At 45.1% G+C, this 24,329-nt stretch overlaps 2 protein-coding genes across 4 annotated transcripts; both read right to left on the reverse strand.

The window, feature by feature from the left end:
- Positions 1-228: 228 nt before the first annotated feature.
- Positions 229-3,946, reverse strand: LOC113991342 (apovitellenin-1-like). Of its 2 annotated transcripts, XM_027727609.2 has the most exons (4): positions 3,365-3,946; positions 1,819-1,917; positions 1,302-1,461; positions 229-652 (listed from the first exon to the last, which is right to left on the reverse strand). In XM_027727609.2, exons 2-4 carry the CDS (start codon positions 1,877-1,879, stop codon positions 556-558), a joined length of 318 nt encoding a protein of 105 aa, XP_027583410.1. In that variant the 5' UTR covers positions 1,880-1,917; positions 3,365-3,946; the 3' UTR covers positions 229-555. The 2 variants fall into 2 exon arrangements, with proteins under 2 accessions (XP_027583410.1, XP_039244373.1); XM_039388439.1 differs by lacking the exon at positions 3,365-3,946 and having other exon boundaries at positions 1,819-1,958.
- Positions 3,947-5,082: 1,136 nt separating this feature from the next.
- ILDR1 (immunoglobulin like domain containing receptor 1) lies at positions 5,083-23,074 on the reverse strand. 2 transcript variants are annotated; one of them, XM_039388438.1, is made up of 9 exons: positions 23,003-23,065; positions 21,912-21,918; positions 20,145-20,254; positions 17,841-17,990; positions 16,999-17,118; positions 16,694-16,840; positions 12,278-12,409; positions 10,297-11,102; positions 5,083-9,312 (listed from the first exon to the last, which is right to left on the reverse strand). In XM_039388438.1, the coding sequence occupies exons 1-9, from the start codon at positions 23,061-23,063 to the stop codon at positions 9,271-9,273; spliced, it is 1,575 nt and encodes a 524-aa protein (XP_039244372.1). In that variant the 5' UTR covers positions 23,064-23,065; the 3' UTR covers positions 5,083-9,270. The 2 variants fall into 2 exon arrangements, with proteins under 2 accessions (XP_039244372.1, XP_027583408.1); XM_027727607.2 differs by lacking the exon at positions 21,912-21,918 and having other exon boundaries at positions 20,145-20,315; positions 23,003-23,074.
- Between the last annotated feature and the right edge of the window lie 1,255 nt (positions 23,075-24,329).

Raw genomic sequence — 24,329 nt, forward strand, 5'->3', positions numbered from 1 at the left:
TTCCTTATGTGAGATTACAGTTGACATATTGTGGCTACCCTGAAAAATGTTCAGGTAGTGCCCCCTCTACTCAAGAAGAATCTGAGCTTAGTTAAAAGTGCCTGAACAGTCAGGGTTTGTTAGCATTGCCTGAAACAACTTCTTGTGAATAACAGCTACATTCTCAGCAGAATGGAATGCCAAGGTGAGTGTGATTTTGTAATAGTCAATACAAATAAGAAACTTAAGGAAGTGTAACAACCAACACTATTTTATTGGAGGGGCAATGGCCAAGCCTTTCAGGAGGAATTAATTTTCAAGATTTGGCTACAGAAGAGCTCTACAATCTTATTGTCTTCCCTATGTCCAGCTGCGTGTTCTTTTTTTTCTGGGGGAGGCTTCAGCAGATGCCTTCCATTTTTTGGTCTTTGAAGGTGGGTTCCCTCTAGTGGCACTAAGAGGAGCATTGATTCTGTCTTATCGACTGATCTTGGCCCGTAGTAGGAGCAGGAGGAAAGAGGACACTGCAGGGTGTTACCAATTCACATCAGGAGATACTGACTTGTCTTCTTCTGGCTAATAGCCTCGGACTCTTGTCCACAGGTTCTTTATTTTTTCAATCAGCTGTTCAGCCATTATACTGAGTTTAGTTGTTTCTCTGATGAGGAAGTTCCTGCAGGAGATGACAGTGCATGTAATAAGATACACAAATACATGAGGGTAATCTCCATCTGCTGTGGATATCATGCTGCCTGTCACTGAGTGCAGAGCTCCTCAGCAGTCTTAGAGAGGCTTTCCTCAATAAGCAGCATGTGTGTGCCATGGGTTACATGAAACTCTGTCTCTAGGGTGATCATGATTTTCCTTTTGTGAGGAAACTCATTCCCCTTCCTTGAGGAATATGTATGCATAGCTAGAGCCAATTCTGTGATTTGCATCAAGTGACAATGGCACAGTTAGTACTGAACCCCTCACAGACAGCAGCACCAGAGAACCCTTCCAGGGGAGCTGATCCCCCACCAGCCAGAGGCCTCCTCCCTCACTACCCAAGAATAAAGAGCAGAACCTGCTGTCCCCACAAGCATGGTCACATACAATGTGCATCCCTGGGAAGAGCCTGTGCTTTCACAGAAGACCATATCATCTCACCCCACCTCCCAGCACCTCACTCCCATGGTAGTCACATCAGGCTTTGGTTGCTGATTCATTTCCCATTGGGTCTCCCCATATAGATACTTGATTAATCTGTTCTTCCTCCCACTCCTCCCTCTCTGTTTTCACACATGGCTATTGCAGCGTTAGCACAGAGGAGCTTTCCATACCTAGTTGCAACAACTGCTGGAGTCTGGGCAGCATCAACCAAGAACTGACCCGCTCTAGGGGACACCTTGTTCACAGCTTCATAGACATAAGATGCAACTGCATCAGGGACAACCAGCCAGTCACGACGGTCTCTCTCAAAGACGGACTTTGAGTGCACTTCTGAAAAAAAGGAGGCAAAACCCCATCAGGCTTTTCCAGTCACTCATGTCTCTCATATTTTCCCCCAGGTGCAGTGGGAAGATTCTTGAAATTCTGAGATTCAGAACCTCTCCCTGAATTCGCTCTAGCAGCATCCAGCAGCACCTCTTCACTTCTTCGTGGTGAATGCCACAGGCCTTACATGGCAGAGTGTTTGCCATGTATGGACAATTTTCATGCCAGATCTCTACTGACTTGTTTCACACTGCTGAGCACTATGTATTCATGGTCTTCAACTGTATTGCTGGGCTTAAGTCCAGTGAGAACCTGTAGAGCTGAGCCTTGTCTCAGGCAGACAGAAAAGCTTTTCAGACTTACCAGGCAGAGTGGTGCTGAGGAGCAGAATCAGAGCTATCACCAATACCCTGGATTGCAACATGGTTTGCAGTACCAGTTCTACTCCCTATACTGAGAGACCTGCAGGAATCAGCATACAATGTTTGTTTGTTTTCAGAGAAATAAAACATGTTGGTTAAACACCAGATTTCTGCAACAAAGCTAACCAATAAATGAAGACAAGAACAGGAAAGACCACGGTGCATTTACTCCGAAGAAGTGAGGAAAAAATAGTATAAAAATGAAGGTGTTCTTTTATTTGTATAATCACAAATATTCACAATAATAACTTTCAGAGCTCAAAGAAATATGTGAGAGTAAAGCTAGGTCTTTTATATGAGAGCTAAAATCCCTTATTTCAGCACATGAACAAACAACTAAAACTGCCAGAAGTAAGAATAGCTTTCCTCTATGAATAAGTACAAATTCATAATGTGGGATTTCTTTGCTTGTTTTATTAAATTGCTCTAAAGAACATTGCGCTAGTGTGCATGTGTGCATCACATACAATGATCATCTTAGTGACCCAGTGATCTGAGTATTTTGCCTTGCTTTAGCTGAGGAAAGTTGCCAACCAGCCAACTAGGTTCACTTGTCTTTTTCACTCTGGGATTAATGCAGCAGATAGTAGCCCAAGTAGAACAAGTTCTCAAAAGGGAGTGAGTGCAAAATTTAGCTTCATCTGACTTCCTTTATTTTTGTCTGTTAAAAAAGTCAGAATTGGAGAATTGAAAATTCAGTACTTGGTACATTGAAAATACATTACATCTAAACAAGCTTTTCAAACATTCTGTGCTTAAAAACGTGTTTAGAAATTAATATTGATTTATGCCCTCAACTATAGGGCTGCATCACTCAGAACAACATGAAGAAAACATTGACGTTTTAGAATTGCAACAGCAAAAAAGGCTGCAAGTCTATTACATGTGAATGCTTTGCTAAATCCCATACCAGGTGGCTACAAGTCAATGCTCCTTCTTGTCCCACAGTAAGGAAATTTGCATCCATTTTTACATCCTTCTGTGCACAGATTGCCTCCAAAAGCTACCATTCCATTTCCTAGACATTTGTTGCCCAGGAGCAGTTGCTCCTTTACCACCCTACCTTGATTTTTAATCCCAGAGCCAGTTTTTCTCCATGTACACAAAAGGCGTAAATTTGCTTCCCAAGAGCATAAAGAGGTGCTCTTATCCAGTTTAGAGCCTGTAATCCCTGTGATGAAGGCAGCTTGGAAACGCTTATGTATCTTCCAACACTGAAACTCTGCAATTCGTACCATGGGCTTGACCCTCCCATGAGCGTCTTATGGAGCATCCATCACTCAACTTCAAGCCAGGTCACCTCAAGCACCCCCACCTTCCCCCATTTCATCAGTATTCCTGCCTGCGGAGTGTGAGAAGCCAATTTCTTAATTGGCTTGCAATAAGAAATGGGGAAAAATAGAAGATCATCTTCACTCACTTCCCTTTGATCTAGACACACCAGTCACAATGCCCATCCCACCCAGAACAGAGAGTTCAGCACTTACCTGTCCTGCCTTCTCTCTTTCTCAGGCTGAAGCTGAGGTAGATGCTCATCTGAGACACTGGCATTTATGGAGCGAATATAATGATAGCGAGGGGTCAAAGGTCCTGCTCTGTTTCCCCATTTGCTCTTTTGCAAGCACATCCAGCTCAGTGGGAGAGGTAAGAAGCTGTGGAGGACTCTGGACCTGTTATTGAGATTTGGTAATGGGGGGTCAGTCTGACCTGAGCCTAAGAGATGTGGAAGGTAGCTCCTGGGTCACTGAGTCCCCTACTTTCACAGGCATCTGTGTCATAGAGACCGCTCTCATAAGTTGACCAAATTCCACATTAACAGTAGCTAGACCTGGGCTGAATTTTTGGGAAGGCCTGTGCCATAACCTCCCTGCTCTGATAGTTGGAATTTACTTGCAGCTGTTATGGCCATTGGCATTTCCCCCTTCATTTACAGTAAAAGCATTAACCAAATGGTGCACAGGGGCAAGTGTGCACCCCTCTCACATTTCTTCTTTCCCCATGGTCAAGTCTTTTTGCACAGGCTGGCAAGACACAGACCTGTTAGAGTGTGCCCAGATGGGCACAAAAATCTTATCAGAGGGCTGAAACACCTCTCCCATGGGGAAAGGCTGAAAGAATTGGGTCTGTTCACCCTAGAGAGAAGGCTCCAGGGAGATCTTATTATAGCTTTTCAATACTTAAAGGGTGCTTATAAGAAATAGGCTTTACCAACGCTTGTAGTGACAGGAGAAAGTGAAACAGGTTTAAACTGAAATAGGACAGAGTTAGATTGGATGCAAGGAAGAATTCTTTACTGTGAGGGTGGTGAGACACTGGAACGGGTTGTCCAGAGAAGTTGTGGACACCCTATTTATCACCAGAAACGTTCAAGGCCAGGTTGGATAGGGTCTGGTTGCAGGGGTAGGATGGATGAGGTGACCTTGTAAGATCCCTTCCAATGCAAACTATTCTGATTCTATAATGTCTCCCAAAGATCCCTGGTCCCAGTCAGAAAGTGGTGGCATTGCTGCTGTAGGGCATGTTTCCCATAGGTCAGGTTCCAAGTGCCCGCTGGGTCTTCAGTCGGGCCAGCCATCTGAGTTGAGCACATGGGACCACCGAGCAGAAGGGGGAAGAGACAGAAAGGCTGCAACACTGAGCTACCAAGGTCATGAGCTAAGGGAAATGGGAGGACATAAATTAAACCTACCATGTGAGCCCCAACAGACCTCCATTTTCATGTTGGCCACTTATTTATTAGGTGACTGTCACACGTGGGAAGTGTGAAAAGCTCAACCAGTACCTTCATTTATCAACCAAACAAAATTTTTAGAAGACTTTTCTTCTCATGGTGCTTCAAGTGCTTTAGAATCAAACAGTAACTGTTCTCATTTTACAGGCATGGCAGCCAGTCAGTGATGGCTAGAGTGGGTCACATCATTAAAGAGGGCTGTCAATGGTTTCCCATATATTTTTCCCCTCTCTTGGTATTTATTCAAATGATCTTCCTTAGAAAAACTAAGAAAAAAAGTCTCCAAAATAAGAAAAAAAAATCCCCCATTGAAGCAAATAATTTTGCATTTTTGTCCAACAAACAACAACAGCAGATTCTTACTAATGGGTAACAAGGCTAATTCCAGAAATAAGAACATAGAATTTTCAGTTCTACTTCTGGTGCAAACACTAAAAAGCAATTTATAGTCTAGGAAGTACACACAAGAGCAACTGGTTGAAAGTTCTCTTATATTTCAGTTAGACATGTGACATTCATTGAAGAGGATCTACACATTTATAATCTGCTTTTACAGCTGGGGTAACATTCAGAAGACCGTAACAAGGCACATTATAGGCATTAAACTTAGCAGAAATAGGAATGAGCAGTCCTTACTTGTGGGGGTTAATTTAATATAACCTCAAGTGTCATCCCTCTCCTATGTCAGGTCAACAAATGGAAGGCTCTCACATCAGTGTTTTTAACTGATGTGCTGCTGGAGATAGACAGTGGCACAGAGAGGACTTAGCTGCCCTGTGTGGTAATACATACTGCTGAAGACTTTGCTTTGGGGTTGTATCACACAAGGTAACTCCCCCAGCTTAGTTAGCCTAACTTTAGCTAGTGCTATCATGAATACAATCGCAGAGATAGCAACTGGGCATTTCAGCACTTTCTACTGCCAAGCAGGCACTTGCCAAGACCAGATCAATGATTGCACAGAAGCAGCCCTTGCCCTCCATTCCTGGAATGGCATTCCGGAATGGCAGGGCGCTCTGCAAATAAGCAAGAAACCCAGATATTGCAGGTCCTTTCTTAATCAAAGAAATATTACATGATTTTTTATCTCTTATGAATCTATGGTCTGAGGTGGAAAGCAGCTGACAGCAGCACGGGTGTCCTTATCTGGCCCTCTCTATGTGGCATGGTCACATTATCTTAAATTAGAGTAACTCCAGTGGTTATGAAGGTACTTTATTCGAGACAGAAGATTCGTTTTTGGGGAGTAAGATATATTCCTTCAACTGCATGACAAGAAGAACAAAATCCTAGAATAGCAATAACTCCCATATGTGAAACATTCGACTTTTTCCATCACGAATGGGCTGACATATGAACATCAGCTCTTTGGAATGGCTGAAAAATTAAGCATCAATAAATTGCAATATAGAAAGAATGAGGCTAGGTGATTCCCTACTGCTATTTCTTTCAGTGTGCTGTATTGGAGCCGCTTAGTTCTCAGTCTCTTTTCAAAAGTCAAAGACACTGTAATCTTACTGGAAAAAAGGGTTCACATTGTATTGTGCAATGCTGTCACAATGGGTTTCATTTATAGCCAATTAAAACTAGAAATAAGCATCTAGAGCAGAGTCTATTTCCTTCCCACTTTTCTGTCTGCTTGCAGTTGAAAAGTATGCATATATAGACTTCCTCTGTCGTTATTTCACAGCCCACCACCAACTGGTGTTTTATGAACCGCAGTGGTCTGTGGACCAGTAAACCTGGTATCATTTCTGCTTCCCTGCTGGATAACTTTGTCTACTTCTGTCGCAATTTAAGAAGTTACAGAATTAACACTCAGATACAATCAGTTTTCCCTGAAGAGTTGTGCTTAATGTTTCTATAAACAAAACAAAGTGACTGAAGAGGATATCAAGTATGATAAAGATAAAACTCTTCAGACTTCGCACAGCACAAATTGTGTTCACACAATCTGCAATTAGTCACCCTAGCTCAATTATGGGGACTAGAGGAGGAAATAAAGATAGAGGGCTCCTTCACAGAATGTAGATAAAAAAGCACAGCCTCTGCAGTTAGTGTGCTCATACTACAGCAGAAAGCTTCAACAGCTTCTCCTGTTACAGAGTCATCTGGGTTTTCTTGCAGTGTGAGGGAGTTCTTGCTCTTGAGAAAACTCGCTGGACACATGTTGGCTTATACACACTTGAATGTCAATGAAAATGAACTCTTTCCATGCTACCATATTGGGATCTCCCCTCATTTCTCAAATAGCCTCTACTCTTTGATGGAGAAAGGGGCAGCCCTTCCCTGAAACCTGGACATTTGGGCTTGGTTGGAATGACAGGAAAAAGTTGTCCTGTATGTTGCATGAAACTATGAAGCACAAGGAGAGAATCAAATTCCAAGTTACCAATTCAGCTTCCACGGGTAGAATCTGCAGGGTCCTGGCTATCTGCTAAAAGTCACCAGAGGGCAAAGCTAAAGTCAGAACTCAATGCTAGTTTTGGAAGAAGGTGCCTCATATTATTTTCTGTCATGGCAGTCATCATAAACTCCTCTTAACTAATAAAAATACTAGTCCATCTTAGAAGAGAGGGTTCATAAAATCCTCAGCAGGTTATAAAATAAAAATAAAAATGATTCACAGCCAGTGGCTGAGGAACAGATTCAAGAGTGATACTGGCTTTGCAAGTTCTGCAAACACGCTTAATTCCCTATATTTCAAATGTGACTTGTGGGTCTATTCACATTGTTCAGTTTGAGTCTAATGCAGACAAGTATTACGCTTAATATAGCCCTCCTTTCTTAAATTCAAACTTTGGAGTTAGTATTTTAGATCTTTTTTTTCGAAAGCCAAAAACTGCTGTCAAATAGACCCTCTGTCTTCAAAAAGTAGGCCTCTGGTTCTGAAACAAGGTCAACTAGAGAAGCTAGCTGGTCCTTCTGCTTTATCTCCAGAGGCAGAAATTAGGAATAAGCACTTTCAGCCAAGAAACTGTAGGAAGATGAGCACTCTCTGTAGTAGCCTTTGGTCAACCAGCAACTGCATCGGATATCCAACTTGGACGATTTGTATGAAGTGTGATGCTTCCCATCATTGTCCAAAGAAAAGAAAAACAAGGAAGTGGGCAAAATGAAAGTCTCTCCAAGTCAGTCTTCCAAGGGAAAGCATAAGCACATCAGTAATTAGGACATTAAAGAACAAACAGTAGCAAGCGTCCCATGCGGCACCGGCTGGGAAATGAACCAGGCAAGACAGTCATTGGTACTGGCCAATCTCCATTGCCTCTGGGTTACAAAATAATTCATAAGATTCTCCAAAAGTTCCTTGACAACCGTTGAGTCTCTTAAATCCAAGAAGTGCCTCTGGCAAGCCAGTTTCCCGTGGAAGCAGCCAGCATCCAGAGGGCTTCTCTTTCTCCGGCACATTTTAAATTAAAACAGTGGATTAATCACATCAAGGAGAAATGGTAAGTTTTTCTCCTTCACAACTGGTCTCAGAGCACACAGAAATTCTGTGTTCTAATTGTAAGGTGAGAGATGAGGGAAACCTACAATCTAGCTATAGATCAGATGCACCACACATGCAGCACTGTGTAAGTGCCAGGGTAAAGATCATGGACAACATTAAAAATGGTGATTGTTAGAGTTCTTCAGAGCCCTTTATACCACCCCATGTATATGATACATGGCATAGAGAGCAAATGGAGAATATAAAATGCATGGAAAAGAGTACCTGGCTTAGGAAAGATATAGTCACCAAAACTGTGCTTCCTTGAGTTGAGGGAAATTCTGTCCATGGTGCAAGGGACAGCAGTTATACTTTACTCAGTCCCTGAAGAGAAGGCCAAACCTTGGTAAATTTAGCCCTTTAAGTTACAAATAAATTCAAGTCTCGATGAAAGGCTAGAACAAGTATCTTTTAAGGCACTAAGGTCTAAGCTTAAAGAAGGCCAGATTGTTTCAGTCAGTAAAGGGTGGATAACCCGGAAATTCGCAGACATGTTAGTGAGATCTTAAGGCAGTGAACATCATTCCAACACTGTGATCCTCCTGTTTGGGAGAGAGGCTTAGTGGGGACAAAAGGAAGCAACTGCCCCAACTGTGCTGAGCAGCCAGGCAGAAGCAACAAACATTACACATTCTGAAGCACAACAAAGGGCCTTAGAAAGAAGATGCTGTGCCTCCCCACACCAGACTCCCAGGGCACGGGATCAGATGATCTCCAGAGGCCCTTTCTAATCGAAATTATTCTACTGTCTTGTGACTTTACAACTCTGTGAACATTGGAGCCTTTCTCCGGTAACTGGTGTGCAAAGGACCAGCATTCTACAGACTGGGCTCCTTGCAGTGCACTTAACAAAGAGAATTGGTATCTATCTTTCCAGATTAGCAGTATACTATTTACTGAAAAAAATCTGCTGTTTCCAATAGCAATGAACTACAGCCCACTGCAAACCTGTTTCCAATCACGGCAAGAATAAAAATGGGTTATGTATGGCTTCCATGGGCACGAGTCATAGATTCTTCAGAGTTGCAAATCTAAGGAGAAGCTGCTTTATCTGTTTTATTGCTGGTTTATTGCTGGTTGTCTGTTCAATCAAAAGCAGCCATCCCAACCCATATAGTAAAAAATCTAAGAGGAGTCCAGTGGGAATCGTAGTTCTTTCAGTACTGACATTAAATGATTATGCTTTTTCCACTGTGGGAACTTGCTCTGTCCTGCAAGAGAAAAGAAAAGATTCAGGAACAAGGAGTGATGAATAGAAATCATATGTCTTCCTACCTGCTCTGAACACCATAGCAAAAACCATTCATACATACACACATCCCAGCTGGAACTTGAATTGTGTTTCCTTCCAAAACACAGAAGTGAAAATGTGCAAAATACAGTCCCTTCAGAAGATTTCCACCTGTTAAAACTCTGCATATATGTGATAAGGGACACTCAACATTTTTTTATTTAAAAGAATCTTCATTTTTTTTAAGGGGAAATACACTGTCTAACTTGGAGACTAGCATTTGGATATGAAGTTTTTCACATTTAGGTTGCCACCTAAAATCCAGTCCCAGTCCAGACAAGATGAGCTGTAAACAATAGCTGTTTACTGCCCATATAATGCATGTTCAGTTCTCAGGAGTCCCAAGAAGAGAGTCATACTCTTCCACCTGGCTTGGAGAATGACACATTTCTCATTCATGCTACCTGAAAGCCTATTTTATGTAACTTTAGGCATCTTACCTGGATGGATATCAATCATCTTAAAAATATCACCAAGATACAATAAAAATTAAATGTTAAGGATAGATAATAGGAGAATCATGCACATCGTAAAAAAAATCAGAAGTAAACCAACTCTAGAGATGGTTGCAGAGAGGTACTCAGTACTGCTGCCTAATCTGGAGGTGCTTTCTCTCCAGTCAGGGCCAGAGAACAGCTATTTTAAAACCAACACATGCATAGAACCCCAAAAGTGAGAGGGTATAGCATATCACCCTGTAGGGGACCTACTTCTACAGCCCTGCAACATATGTCTCAAGGCAGAGAACTCAGCAACCTCTTCACAACCAGGCTCCACAGAGCACCCCCTGCTCCTTGGCCTCTGTTTGCAAGATGACAGGCTATAGAAAGTACAAAACATTTACTCTCATTCCCCCAAACCCACTTTTTCCTTAGGTGGGAAAGCAAAAAGGTAGCTGACTCACCGAGCGTGTCCCTGCTCTGCCTTTGTGCTTCTCGTCCTGACTCGGGATGATTTCTAAGGAGCGATAACTGGGGGGTTTATCTTCTGGCCATTCCCGAGACTGGTTCCTCCGCCTGCGGTTTGTCGCTGGGACATGGACCTGATCCTCTGAGGAGCTCCATGACCCCCTGCGAGAAGGGGGGGAGTAGCTGTGCCGCCGCTGGCCTGAGTTATTGCTCCTCCCAGTGTGGTTCTCGTATTCTCGCCTCCCTGCGGGCTCCTGTCTCCTGCCACGATGGTGGCTGGAGCGCTCCTTGGCCTCCTCTGGATAGAAATTGCTGCTGCTGCTGCTCTTGCCCCTCTCAGCTTGGCGTGCGGGCGACACATCCCGTCTGGAGTACTGTGGCCTGCCATTGTAGCCACCTGTCCTCTGCCTCTGAGGATGATCCTCTCGCTGCCTGTCCCACATGTCCTGACTGTAGCTGGAATGAGAATCCCCACTGGAAGGCACGGGCCACCTCCGGTTTTCCCTTCTGTCCTCTGCTGCGGAGTCCCAGGGTCGGGGGGTGCGGGTGGCTCTTTGCGGCCGTGAGGAGTTGCTGCTCCCATGGATGGAGGACATGTGATCAGTGAGAGGAGGTGGCATGATGTCGGAGCCCAGGGAGGACAGCAGGCTGGGCTGCACAGCCTGCCGCTGGTGGGAGGGTGGCCGGAGCTGTGACATGTTGAGGTTTTGGATTTCAGACTCCAGATAGTCCAAAACACCGTTGTTATGGGAAAGCTGGGCTTGTGGCTGTACTAGTGGAAGACTGTTCTGCAGAGAGACATCTAAGGATAAAAGAACAGGAGAACACAGCAAGTCAAGAGGAAATGAAGAGAGGGCCCTTCTGCACTCATGAGCCTGGCTGAGTCCCTTCTCTCCTCCTCCTGCTCCTCACTGCAAGAGCTGCATGGTTCTCAAGCACCACAAGCAGCACATCCAGACCAAACAAGGTAAAATGCAGAGAGTAGTAACTAGTAGCTGCCTTTCCTTAAGAAGACTCAGTGTATTGTGTATTAAATCATAGAGACTCAGTCACTGGACCTTTCTAAGGAAACTGGTGCCCTGGCTAGGAAAAATGGTAACTGTAGATTTAACTAGTGGGCTGAAGAAGTATATACTCAAACATCTTGAATCTAGCATTTAAGATGTTTGCAAACAGTTTCTTGAAACAACAGGTAAAACTCATCAGACACAGATTAAATCTGTGACTACAGCACAGTGACGAAAAGCTAATTTCAGATAAAAATATGTTATATACTTTTGAGAAGTCATTATGTTGAATTCCTCTGTTTTCCTTGAGCGATTGAACAATATTACTGGTAGTAAGTTATTTTATTTAATTATTTCTCCAGGACTTCAGAGACTTCCCTCCTCCATTTAAGTTACAAATAAATTCCACTATACAAGTGATTTTGGGGCAGAACAACATTTAAAATTCTTCCTGGTTCATTAAAGAGTCTTTCATTTTTTGCTGCATGCAGGGTAGATCTATTTCACAGAAGGCAGTTTGCCCTTAATCATTTAAGACTAGAGATTTGATAAGAACTCAAACAAATTGCACCTCACTTGTCATGTCAGTTTTGGCTATAAGGAGTTGACCGTGACCAGCACAGCAGAACAAAGAGACAGTACCCTCCTGTGCCACACAAAGCAAGATAAGCTGGGTATATTTACCCTGCAGTTGCTGGGGTGTAGCACAGATATACTTTAGTTAGCACTAAACTACTTCACCCAGCACCGAGCCCAGCAAGACACTTAAGATGAACAGGCTGTATTTATCCATCCAGGCAAGTCTACAGTATGCTGTAGATGTAGCAGAGCTGTTACGCTCAGACACGCAACCATGCTAGAAACATCTCTCTTTTGTAGTAGAGAGGCTAAAGCCTCAAAGCTGAACTTCCCTAAGAAGTTACCTGGTTCTGGTCCTGATTTCCCTCTGAAATGATGCCCATGGTCTTACCTCGTTGCAGTAGAGGGTTCAGCTGGTAAGAGGAAAGTTTTGAGTTCCTGTCACCACCTCCGTAGAACATGTTGGGTGATATCCAAGGTGCAAGTGCCTGAGCCCGCTTTATGAACCGATGCCGTTCCAGTACTGTAAAAGAAGAAGAAAGCTTACTGCAGCTATCCAGAGAGCACAGCTTGCAGATCACATACCATTTTGCTTGTTAGGCTGTAGTCTTTGGATACAGGAAATTCACAAAATGAAAATCTCTCTCCACCCTATGACAAAGTTAAAACAGAACACGGGAAATATGAAGTTGTATATCTTCAAAAAGATACCTAAAACAGAAGAAAAGGGTTACTGCCTAACATTCAGAGTCCAGTCCCAGCAACTGGGAACAAATAACACTATGATTAAGTATGCAGCACTACCAGGTGTAAGACTTCTACCTGCTCTGTCATTATGAGTATAGTCGTGGAAAGGTGTGAAATAATGTTTCATACAGTAAGACATACCACAGTTTTCTCTCTCTCAAAACTTTTTCAGCTCATCATTGGTCCTTTCCCCTTTTAGTTTTGATTTACAGCTAAACAAGATCTTTCTTTGCCACTTTCATGTGGGTTCTGTCCAGATCATATTTTCCACTCTATACTCCATTATTTCCTCTCTGTTCCACATATAGGGCACTCAGAGGTGCACTGTCCAGCTTCTCCCTTTCTAGTCTCTCTCTGTAATTTACCTCAGCATGATTGCTAAAACTAAATCCCTTAGGACAGTGTGATCAAACTGGCGAGCAAACTAAATTTCCAGTTTTCAACAGCAATGTCTAGTGCACTGAAAGAGCAAACTCGGCAGAAATGTCTCTTCCTCATTGGGTTTCCACCACCATCTCCAGAACCCTATTCGTGGGGTCAGGCTCCATTCACTTTTTTCAGCATTTCCATCTCACCTCCTCTACACAGGCAACCTAACCGTTCTTGCCTTCAAAACCATAGCTCGTCACTGCTTCTTTTGGAGGAATACCTAAAAACATCTTACAGAAACTTACTATTTCTGCCTCAAAACTTAGGTTTACAAGCAAGCAAATTCTGCAAGTCCCAGACTTTACAAAGCCTAGTTTGTTTGTCATTACTGAGTAAAGCTTTTCTGCAACAGGGCCTTTGCAAAATTTCTCTCATATGGCTTCCCTGAAGTTTCAGAAGTGATAGGCTTTTACTGCAACCTCATCTCTGGTCAGGCATGAACAGAACATTCCTGGCTATACAGTTCAGGAAACAGATAGGAATATAATTGCCTTTGAGACTGTTACTCCTCTGCTAAATCTGGCTGAAGTTGGCTGATGAAATTAAAAGCTATTGGAGGGAAAGAGATAGGGGATAGACAGACAAGTTGACTGCAAAAGATTTGCTTCTTTAAGAAACCAGGCTACAGCTAAGCTCCAATTAATTCTGTCCCCCAGGGTTCATTGTATCAGGCAGCATTTAGACTGCATGTTCTCTGGGACTGAGCTTTCCATTTCAGGTAGCACTCCAGTTATTAAACATGTCCTCCTCTAGCTGTTTCACTGAATTTATACAGAGCACCACTTGCAGCAAAACAAGGACTGACCATGCCTCAACTCATCCTACCCTTTCCCCACAGGTCATGCAGCTCCACTTCATTCTCCGTTTCAGACTCCCTCCTCAGTTTGGCTCCAAGCAGAGAGAACTGTAAAGCTGGAAACTTCAGGGGTTTTAATCCTAATACTCCAATATATCTTCAAAGCTCTGTGGCCTGAGGTAGCAGCTTTCAAGCACTTTATGTCAAACTTGATTCACTTTCTTTTCTTTTTTTTTTTTTTTTTGTCCAAAGAGATTTCCCTCCAGTTTAGGTTTCAAACTTGAAGAAAGAGAGAAAGAAGATGAAGGATAAAAAGAAGAGAAAGGCCTCATCTCTTCCTCTCTTATTCCTCCAGTTACCACCTTGAGAATGTCCTAGAACCTGCTGACTGCACGTCCCTCGGTTTTGATCATGGTCTTTGCCTGAGGAGCAGAGGTCCAGCAGCTGTCGGCATACCTACTTAGGGTTCTCCCCCTTAAGGTATGAAGGCAGTCACTAGGACCAAGGTCATCATGTCCCTGTAATTCTCTGATCTCTTCCTACAGCTGAACAAATGCAGAATTACCCCTGGACTTCCTTCACTACTTTTGGCCTTTCTTCCTTCCCCAGATACCTTGCTTTCCAGTTTGAATCTGACATACATTCTGGTTCCCCACCTCCAAAATGGAAGTAAAGTTATAGATATTTTTAAAGTGAACATATTTATTTAAGAAAGGTCAGATTCACCCGAATTCCAAAACTCATACCTGCTGTAAAACTTTGGCAGAATGTTATGTTGTTCCCTTCATTTATTCCCTGCTGAGAAAGGTTGTTCTTCACCTTTGACAGACCTTACAGCTGCTGGGCCAATTATTCAATTATAAAAAAAATATTTTTAAACCTAGTCAGACCCAGGTGCAAGTATATCCTATTTTATACCAATTCATTATTAGAAGAAGTCCACAGTAGAAAAGGAACTAATGGGAACAGAAGGAGGTCATACATATATTTACCCTGATGGGCTTTTCGCAGAGCTTTCCATTGGGAACGTAATTGGCTTGCTCCTGGGGCATGTTTAATATTTCTGTACACCAATCCTGAATTACTCAAACAATGCACTTCTTTTATTGCTAGGTTCAAAACCACGGTACTTAGTGCTGTGATTCACAGCCGCAGGATTACGTTTCCTCAATGGCACCTGTGATTGTTCAGTAGATCTAGGCTGTCCTCTAGTGGCCAACAATTGGGAAGAAATTGGCTCACACTGTAATCGTAAAGGAGATGAGGATTTCTGCCTTCTCTTCAGCTGTATGGAACTGTTATTCCTCAGGACTGTTTTTAAGATGTTCCCTGAATCTATCTTCTTGTGTTTTTTAAGGCCTCCAGTTCATTTCTTGGAGTGAAAAAAAAGTAAGTCAGAGTCAGGATGAAGTGAAGGTGTGTTAGAGGAGGGGAGCAGGCACAGGGATCCTTTGCAAAGCGGATAAAGAGGGCAGGCAGCTGGGATGGAAATTACAGCCACAGAACCCAGCAGCCAGTCAAGGAGGCTGGTCTTGTCTGTACCTTCTCTCATGAACAGGGAGAGGTTTTGGGAACCCTGCAAGAATTCCTCCTCCTCAACAGGAGGCAGGAAATAACAGCAGCAGTCTGGAGTGAGCTATAATCTACTGCACAGAAAAACAGAAAGGAGCTCACACAAATCTGAATCCCTTTTTCGTTGAGAACTAGGAATTCTGGAGGTGTGAGTCTTTCATCTCCACCACCTCTCTCTCCCTTCGCGGAAACTAATTTTTCTGCCAAATTTCCACAGCCTCCTCAACACTCCGCATTTCACTTGACAACCTGTAAAGCCCCCCAAAAGTGTTTCGTTTTGTTTTTAGCAGTAAGAGGGATGTTCTGTTCTCTCTTTGCAAGGGCTAACCAAATCAGGCTTAAGCCTAAAACTCTTACAGCTTACACCCAACTGATACCAAATAGCTCTTCTGAAGGTAAAGGGAAACCAGGAACCCAGCTCCTTGTTCATAAATCCTCTCCTTGTAGCATCTGGGGAAGAATCTGGTGATTTCAATGATAAATAAACTTATTTGTTGTATTTTGTTCCTGTCAGACTGTGTAAGCTGCAGAGAGGCTAGTCCACCATGTGGCTAACTAAGTTTCATTAACAGGGCTGCAGAGGTTATGTGACTTTAGCAGCCACAATTCAGACAAGCAGCCTTATTAAAAAAACTATATCTGGCTGCAGAAACTTTATTACTGCTAAAAACAAACACAATATTAAAGTTTCTCTTGACCCTCAAAAACGCACTTATACAGTTGAGCACCAAGAGAGACCATCTTTCTCCTCTTTTTTCTCACTTCCTTCCCCCAAGAAAAACAAATAAAACCTTCTTCTTGTGGAGGGAGCAGCTCTGAAAAAAACATGAAGATAGAAAATGCCAATTTTTACATAATTCCTCTTGGAGCAACATACTTGAAGGTTAGGCTAGTTTGGACAGTAGTACAAAGGCATTTGCTTTTGTTCCTCACATGCACAGGCAAATGAACCACAAGACAGAGAAGAAAAGTCCTGAGCTACTCATACAAGGGAGCTGGATGACATGAGAGATGCTGGTAAGAAGGTGTGAGTGAGGAGGAACCTCTGAAATTTGGACACAGAAAAGCAAGGTGGGTTCTATGTATCTCAGCTCCCCTCCTCTAAACTCAGATAAGCTGGTCCCAGAGGTCACATTGGCCACAGAAATATTTCATTTTATATGGATGCTGAGCATAAGGGAGAAAGGGGAGCTCAGCAAGCTCCTAGTCAAGCTTTCATATTGACAAAAGCCATAAATGGATGCACATTTGCTTGAACCTCACCTTCCTGGTTACAGCAGCACCGGGTTGGACAGCAGCCACACTGGATGTGGCAGCAGCAATACTGGGGGCAGCACTGGCACCAGCATATTCCAATCATCAGAAGGAGAAGGAGGCCACCGAGAATGATGAGGAGCACCGTAAGCCAATCTATGGGAAAAAAGGAGAGAGAAAAAGGATTGATCCTGATGTATCCGGCTGTGGTAAGTTACTGAGCACCCCTCCACTGCTGGAGATGTCTTGGAGTGGGGAAGAAGAGAAAAGTAGGAGATATCTTGCCACTCGGGCAATGAACCACAGGCACTTACGGAGAACAATCAGCTTCACTTCTTTGTCCGCATCACCTGATGTATCTCCTGGTGCTTCCACACTGCAGTAGTACACGCCGTGGTCCCACCACATGACCTCAGTGATGACAAGGTCTGCTTCTGCAGGAGAAGGACTGAGAGGTCAGTGGGCTATTTGGGACTGACACTATTTTCAGGCCCCACTCAAAACCTCTGCCTGCAGGCAATATGGAGTACTGCATCTCCCCTCTTCCCAAGCATAGCAATCACCTTCCAACAATCACATTTGAGTCCACTGAGAATTCCTACAGACAATATTCACTGCCAGTCCCTTTCTTCTGTGTTGCTAGAAGGCAACACTACTTGGAAGCGGTACTAGTTCTGTGTGGAGTGAAATAACCAGCATGCTGCTGAATGTTAACAGACACCAGCTGCTGCCAACTGCCAGCTCTACTGGTTTTGGAACACACTTCACTGTCCCTCTTAGGCCAGCCATCCCAATAGCTCATCTGGCAGGAGCAACACTTATTGCTTCGGGAACAGCAGGGAGCATATAATACACCTGGACAATTACACAGTATTTCTTAGAAGAATGAACTGTTTTTTAGCCTCTGGGCTCCTCAGCTTTTGTGCTCTTCAGCAAAATGCTCAGGCATCCCCAGCTCAGCCTTAGCTCGTAGTGCCTCCAACATCCTCAGGCCAACCAGGGACAGGGCCCTTCACAGCTCTTATTCCACCGCCACCTCCCGGAATGTGTAAGCTACGGACTACACTAGCAATGTTTATACCTCTCTTCACTTAGCAGACCCAGATATTTTATAGTTACTGAGTTCAGTGCCTGCCTGGGAGGTCGAGTCACTCACTGTTCTGAATGGTGATCTTCCGTTGCTGGTAGTCGATGCCCAGCACGGGGTCCTTCTGCCCGTATTTCTGGATGACAATGCGCACCTTTCGCTGGCTGTCGTTGCAGTCGTCAGATGGGTCCTGGCCAAGGGCTAAACCAGCCTGGTATGCTACAAACATACAGCAGCAAATAAGATGCCAAAAGTTATTTCAAAGGACCAATTTCTATTCCCTTGTGAGCAGTAGAGAAACTCTTGAGTGCGTGTGTGCATTTGCTTTAGTTTAATAATACAAAGCATGGCTTCAAACCGGCAAGGACAAGTCACTTTGGAGTACTCAAAAACAAACAGAGGTAGAGCCACAGGAATGGCAGGGATTTTGAGAATGCAGAAGATGTGGAGGAGATCCCTCCTGTACTCACAACTGAAAGAACAGTAATAGAAAGAGCCTAATGGTGGTAGGCTGGAGGGCAGCTCCCAGTATGAAGATAAACTGCATGGAAAAGAATCATAAAACACCAAGGAGTACTGGAACTAAAACAAAAGTGTGTTTATTTACCAAACAAAACCTCCAGACATACAGGAAAGGGATTGTCTGCCTTTCCCGCCTGCATCCCATTAGATTTTGTGCATCTTATAAAGACAGGATATAATCCATCATCTGATTCCGGCTAAGGATTAAGTTAGAGACATCCAAGAGAATTAATGGAGGACTAGAGGCAATATCTGTGCAATACTCCTGTGACAGACTCACAATATAAACATTGAATTGCCAGGTGTTTGGGAGCTGAGAGTTGGGGAGACAACTGATTCAGTCAGCATTGCCTGCAAAGGGCTTGAAATGAAGAGAGGAGAGAACAAAGCTTGTCAAAGTCTCTTCCACTGCTGTACTTACCACAGAGCATGAATACCAGACCCAGCTAAGCAGACACCATGACCTTCATGCTTTTTGTCACTGTTTGCGCCTATTAGCTTGAGCCTGGGCTAAAAGCACTTGTGTTATGCTGGGATCAGCTGAGCCAGGGACCTGCCTGCTTGTGCACTAGGCTGTAGAGCACTTGTTAATATGCCTACCTAACCCACCCAGGCTGCATAAAGGAGAGTTTGGGCACTAAGACACCCACTCTGAGCTCAGTCCTAAGTGTACAGTTAAGCTGAGGCCTCTTAAACATACTGTAGGGTTTATATAGAATAGAATAGAATAGAATAGTTCATTTGTAAGGGACCTACAAAGGTCATCTAGTCCAACTGTCTGATCACGGTTAAGTAAAACTTAAAATATATTATTAAGGGCACTGTCAAAATGCCTTTTAAACATTGACAGGCTTAGGGCATTGACCACCTCTCTAGGAAGCCTATTCCAGTGCTCGCCCACCCTCTTATTAAAGAAGTGCTCCCTGGAGTCCAGTCTGAATTTCTCCTGCTGTAGCTTTGGACCATTCCTACACATCCCATCACTGGATACCAGGGAGAAGAGACAGCATTTTGCCTCCTCAAGAAGCTGTAGAGAGCAATGAGGTCACCCCTCAGCCTCCTTTGTTCTGAACCAGATAAGCCCAAAGTCCTCAGCCGCTCCTCACAGGACATGCATTCCAGCCCTTTCACCAGCTTTGTTGCCCTCCCCTGGTTGCATTCAAGTACCTTAATATTCTTAAATTCTGGGACCCAGAACTGCACACAATACTCAAGGTGAAGCCACACCAACATTAAATATAGTGGGATCATCATATCTTTTGGCCAGCTGGTTATACCGTGTTTGGTGCACTCTGGAATGCAGTTTGCATACCATATTAAACACTCCTGAATTAAGGCTGCCCACACCAGAGTGTCTGCACATGAAGTACTCTCACCAGTATTAAATGTTATTACTCAGAAGTCTTTCTACCCTCCAAAATGCATGTGTTTCTTCTACTTTCTAAGATCAGTAACATCTTGTCACAGGTATCTATCTCCAACCGTGGGGTCCTCCATGGAATCATAAAGTCAACTTGTTTCAGGGCCCTTGCTTTCAAACAAGCTGAAGCATAAAATGGGGCTGCCAAGATTGACTTACGTCAAACGTGGCTGAGCTGCTCTGCCTTCTGAATTGATGACAAGGAGGACAAATGAAGTGCTTTGGCTGGAATCTCTACAATCTCGTATCATAAGCCCTTGACGTTTCAAAGCAAATCACAGACATGACTTATTTTTCCTTGGAGTGCTGGGAAACACCACCACCCGGTTCGTGAGTAGAAAGGCATCAAAGCCTGTATTACCAAGTAAGTCCACCTTCCCCTTCCTTTCCACTGGAAGAGGGATTCCTTGGAGGACAAGCTTAAAACTTACAGGCTGAGTAGTAGTCAAAGATGGGGTCCTTGCAGAAGGATTTGAAGCGCCAGGTCACCACCACGTCCTGCAGCTGAGCTGAGGTGCTGTAGTCACACCTGAGGATGACACTGGCAAATAAGGTGGTGTAACGCTCAGTATCCTGCACTGTCACCTGGAGGGAGAGGCAACCTGCAAACAAGAACAGAGAAGGCCATCAGCCCACAGACTCACATCACACCAAGTGATAGAAGCACATCTCTCAGCCTCATCCAGGACCTGCACCTACAGACCTTCCAGCCCCTCTGGTGAAGAGGGAGGGAGGGAGCTGAGGGAGATAATTTGTTGGGCCCAGAAGCACACAGGATGGGACTGCCTTGGCTTTTAATCCTATCCAGAAAAATTCTGCAGCACCACCTGTTCATATAAACACCAAGTTAATTTTATCAAGGTCTCACTAAGACAGTCATCAGAACATTACCTAGTGGTGACCAGGATTAAGACAATACAGCTTTCATCCTGTAGCACTGTAGTTAAACTTAATCTGTTTATCACAACTTCAGAACAGCACACATCAATTACCCATTTTTTCCTTTTTAATGAAGCTATTGTTATGTATCTTAGAACTCTTCCTAACAAGCTCCACATCATTTTCTATCTAAGAAGCTGCACACACTGAGGAGGGTTTTACAAAGCTTCTCATAATCTATGCTTTATTTTAGGCATACTCCAGAGACATCTCTATCTTATTTAAACTTTGATAATACAGTAAGTTGTGCTTGTCATTAACAATAGCGAAGTTATCACCAGTTGCCTTTGATAAGGGAATACAAACAGTGCAGAGCAAGTGTGGGATGCCCTGTCTGAATACATGCCAGAGAACAGAGCAGTGATTGCAGTGTTGTGCCAGTTGCTTCTTAACTGGGAAGCATGACAGCAGGAAAGGCAGGAAGGAAATGGGGAGACTTGGAAGGTACCAACTGGTCTCCATTAACCAACACATTTCCCTCTACTCCAAGTTTTCAGGATGAGAGCAAGGGAACAAGTTGCTAATACTATATACTAACATCTGGATCACAGCTGCAAGCATCATTCTTTGTCAAGCATCATTCAATGTCCTCTTAGGCTGGACCTCCACACTACGTTCCAGGCAAATACGAGTTCACACAGTTTCCACATGGTGGAAAACATGCTGCAGAGGTGCAACGCTGCCTCAGCAAGTAATTCTGCAGTAGGGTATTGTCAGTGCAGTACTTGCTCAGTTTCTGGTTTGAAGTGGACCTCCTGGTCACCAACTGAAAGCACAGGCAGAGCGAAGTAATTTGCCTTAAAAATACCACACAAACATAGAGAGGACCAGGGCAAACCCTGAATCCAAGGCTCGCTTAAACATTGAAATACCAGCAGCTGTGCAAACCTCTAGGAAAAACAAGTTTTTACAATGCTGTAGCAAAGCAAGGTCCAGGCTGCAGACAGGTACATTTGCTCTTATTTAAAAGCATTTAGTTCAACACATCTTGTTTCAGCTTTCATTGTGAAATAGTTGACTCATGGAATCTTAATTCAGAAAATCACAAGAAACCAATCAAAACTTTGAACTCTCAAAACTGGCAGAACATTGATATCAGGGTCAATCAAATGAAACCCCATATGAATTCTGACTTGGGAACAGAACATTTTCCATGGGTTTCCTACAACAGGATCTCTCTGGCAAAACACTCAAAATCACTATGTGTTTTTCACTTACAGAAACAAAATCTTTTTATGGAGGGGATCCTTTCTCATTACCTCTGTTCTGCAAAAGAGTCAGAATTGAAAGGTAAGTTCCTTATTTTCTAAGGAGATTGAAAAACCCACTGTTCCCACTGGAGGACAGTCAGATGTCTCTGCATGTCTGATGTTTCATATTAACCTCCTCCAAGAAAACAGAAAAGTTGTAAAAATGAAGGCTGGTTCCTAAACTTGGACAGCATTACTCCGCTGCAGGCTGCTATCCTTCTTATCCTGGCAGGGAAGAACAAATCTGGACACTACTAACCTAGTAGGCTACCTCAGGCTATGGCTTCGCAGTGAAGCCATGAACCTTCAGGGCCAGTGAAGCCAAGGTTTGGTTAGAGCATCACCCAAGAATATGGCTGTCAAGCAAGACAACAGACAAGCATCCCTCCACACTTTTTTGCTTCTTTCACTCGTTCTCTGTGAAAAACCAAACTTCGGTACTTAAAGCCAGATCACCAGCCAAGACCCAGGCATCCAAGAAGCAAAACGATAATTTTATTTCCGACTGGAGGCCCGAAGCTGTCAGGCAACCCGCAAAGCTTGGCAGAAATAACTCTGCTTGCTGGAGGCCGCCCCTGGACACGGAGGTGAGCTCCCGTTCCCCACAAGCTCGTACTCACGGGTGAGGAAGCACTGCGGCTCCCCCGATCCCCAAACAGGCTGAGCCAGCAGCAAAGCCTGAGGCGGGCGACTGCGACAGGTCAAAGGGGGATCGACCTCTCCGTGCCCGCGCCCTGCTCCCAGGTTCCAGCCAGGCCAGCCGCACGCGACCGATACTGGAGGCTGCCAGGAAGCAGGCGGTCACTTCCTCCTAGGAGAGCGCCCAGCCGCACCTTTGGGACAGCGAAACTCCCCTCTGCATGGCTTCGTAACGAGCTCGGGAGAGCCCCGGGAAGGGCACCGAGAGGAGAACGGCGCTCGCCCGGCCCTGGCCGCCCCTTCCCTTCGCCGCGGGGCCGCCGCCGCTCCCCGCGACCCCGCACCGCCTTAACCACGGGCGAACCCCGAGGGCGCCTCCCGGGTCCCGGCCCGGTGCCGCGGGGGTGTCACCGGCTGGGACGGGACCCCTGGGCGGGCCGGGACCCCACGGCCCCACTCACCGGCCGGCAGCCAGGCCAGGGCCAGGGCCAGCGCCCACCGGCAGCGCCCGTGCGGGGCCATGGCGCGCAATCCTCCTCCTCCTCCTCCGCCGCCGCCGCCCGGGGACGTCGCGCCCACTGTCCCTCCCCTTCCGTGGCACCTGTCCCTCGGTCGGGCGCTGCCGCCGGCTGCAGTCCCCTCCCTCCCTACCTGCGCCCTGCTCCGCAAAGCCAGGCAAAACACCCGCCGCCAGCTTCCGACGCTACTTAAAAAAATATATATAATATAAAGATATATTTCACAGTACGTATTTATTGTATAAATATAAAATAAATTTTTAAAAAGTCCATGTAATTCGCACACAGGTGTACGGGAAGTCACGGGCACGCAGTTTCGCCCGGGGCAGCGCCTCCCACCCCAGGGGCGCACGGGAGCGCACGCCTCGCCCTGCGGGCGGGAGGAACGTTTGGGGAATTCGTCCCGTTCTCCCGCTGACATTTCAAAAGACCGCAACCGCGGCCAAACAAGAGGTTACTTTAAAAGCAAGCCACAACCAAACCCACCCGAAGTTAAACACCCACCGGCCCCTCTAATTCGCCCGCTGCCGCCGCCGGGCCCGCCCCGCCGGACGGCGGCTCCCGGGGCGCCCCGCGGCTCCCGTTGCCCGGAGACCGGTAACGCCGCGGCGGAGCCGGCCCCAGGTACGGGGAGGTGGGAGGGTCGGGGTCGCTCCGGCCCCACGCCGCCCCTCGGGGGGCCCACAGGTTCCCTGCGGCTGTGCCCGGCAGCCCCTCTCCTCATGCTCCCGCACTGCGCTCCCCGGAGCGCCTCCGTGCCAGGCACCCTCCCCCTGGCCCCTCTGAGGCGCCCTCCCCTGCTGCCCCTGGGGAGCGCCGGGTGTCCCCTGCCTGCCCCTTTGGTACCCGCTGCAAGACAGGAATGACTGTCCTGCAGCACATCCCGTACTTCATCTGAAATGTGGGACTTGTTGGGTTTTCGTTACACGTGCGAGGCGGTTAATTTTATGACTTGTTGAGTTTGTGGCACTGTTCTCATACTCGTTTTTATGATTTTCCTTTATGCTCTAAGTTAATAAGTAACTGGTGATGTCACCCACTCTGGTTTCTGCTTAATAAAAACCTGATAACCTTTATTCACAAGGCACGCTTTAAGAGACTTGAAATGGTTGCTTGCGTGAGACAGAGCTAGGACCTGGATCATAGAGAGGGCTACTTTAGGTGTAAATTGGAAATTAGAGTTAGGTTTTATTTCTCCTAATTTTATAAAAAAATATTCTGCATGTGTGCAACATAGCAATAGTGAGGTTCTAAGCAGGGCTCTCCATCT

The sequence above is a fragment of the Pipra filicauda genome, unplaced genomic scaffold (genome assembly GCF_003945595.2).
Source record: "Pipra filicauda isolate LSUMZ 115617 unplaced genomic scaffold, ASM394559v2 scaffold64_size3178608_pilon, whole genome shotgun sequence".
Classification (NCBI taxonomy): Eukaryota; Metazoa; Chordata; class Aves; order Passeriformes; family Pipridae; genus Pipra; species Pipra filicauda.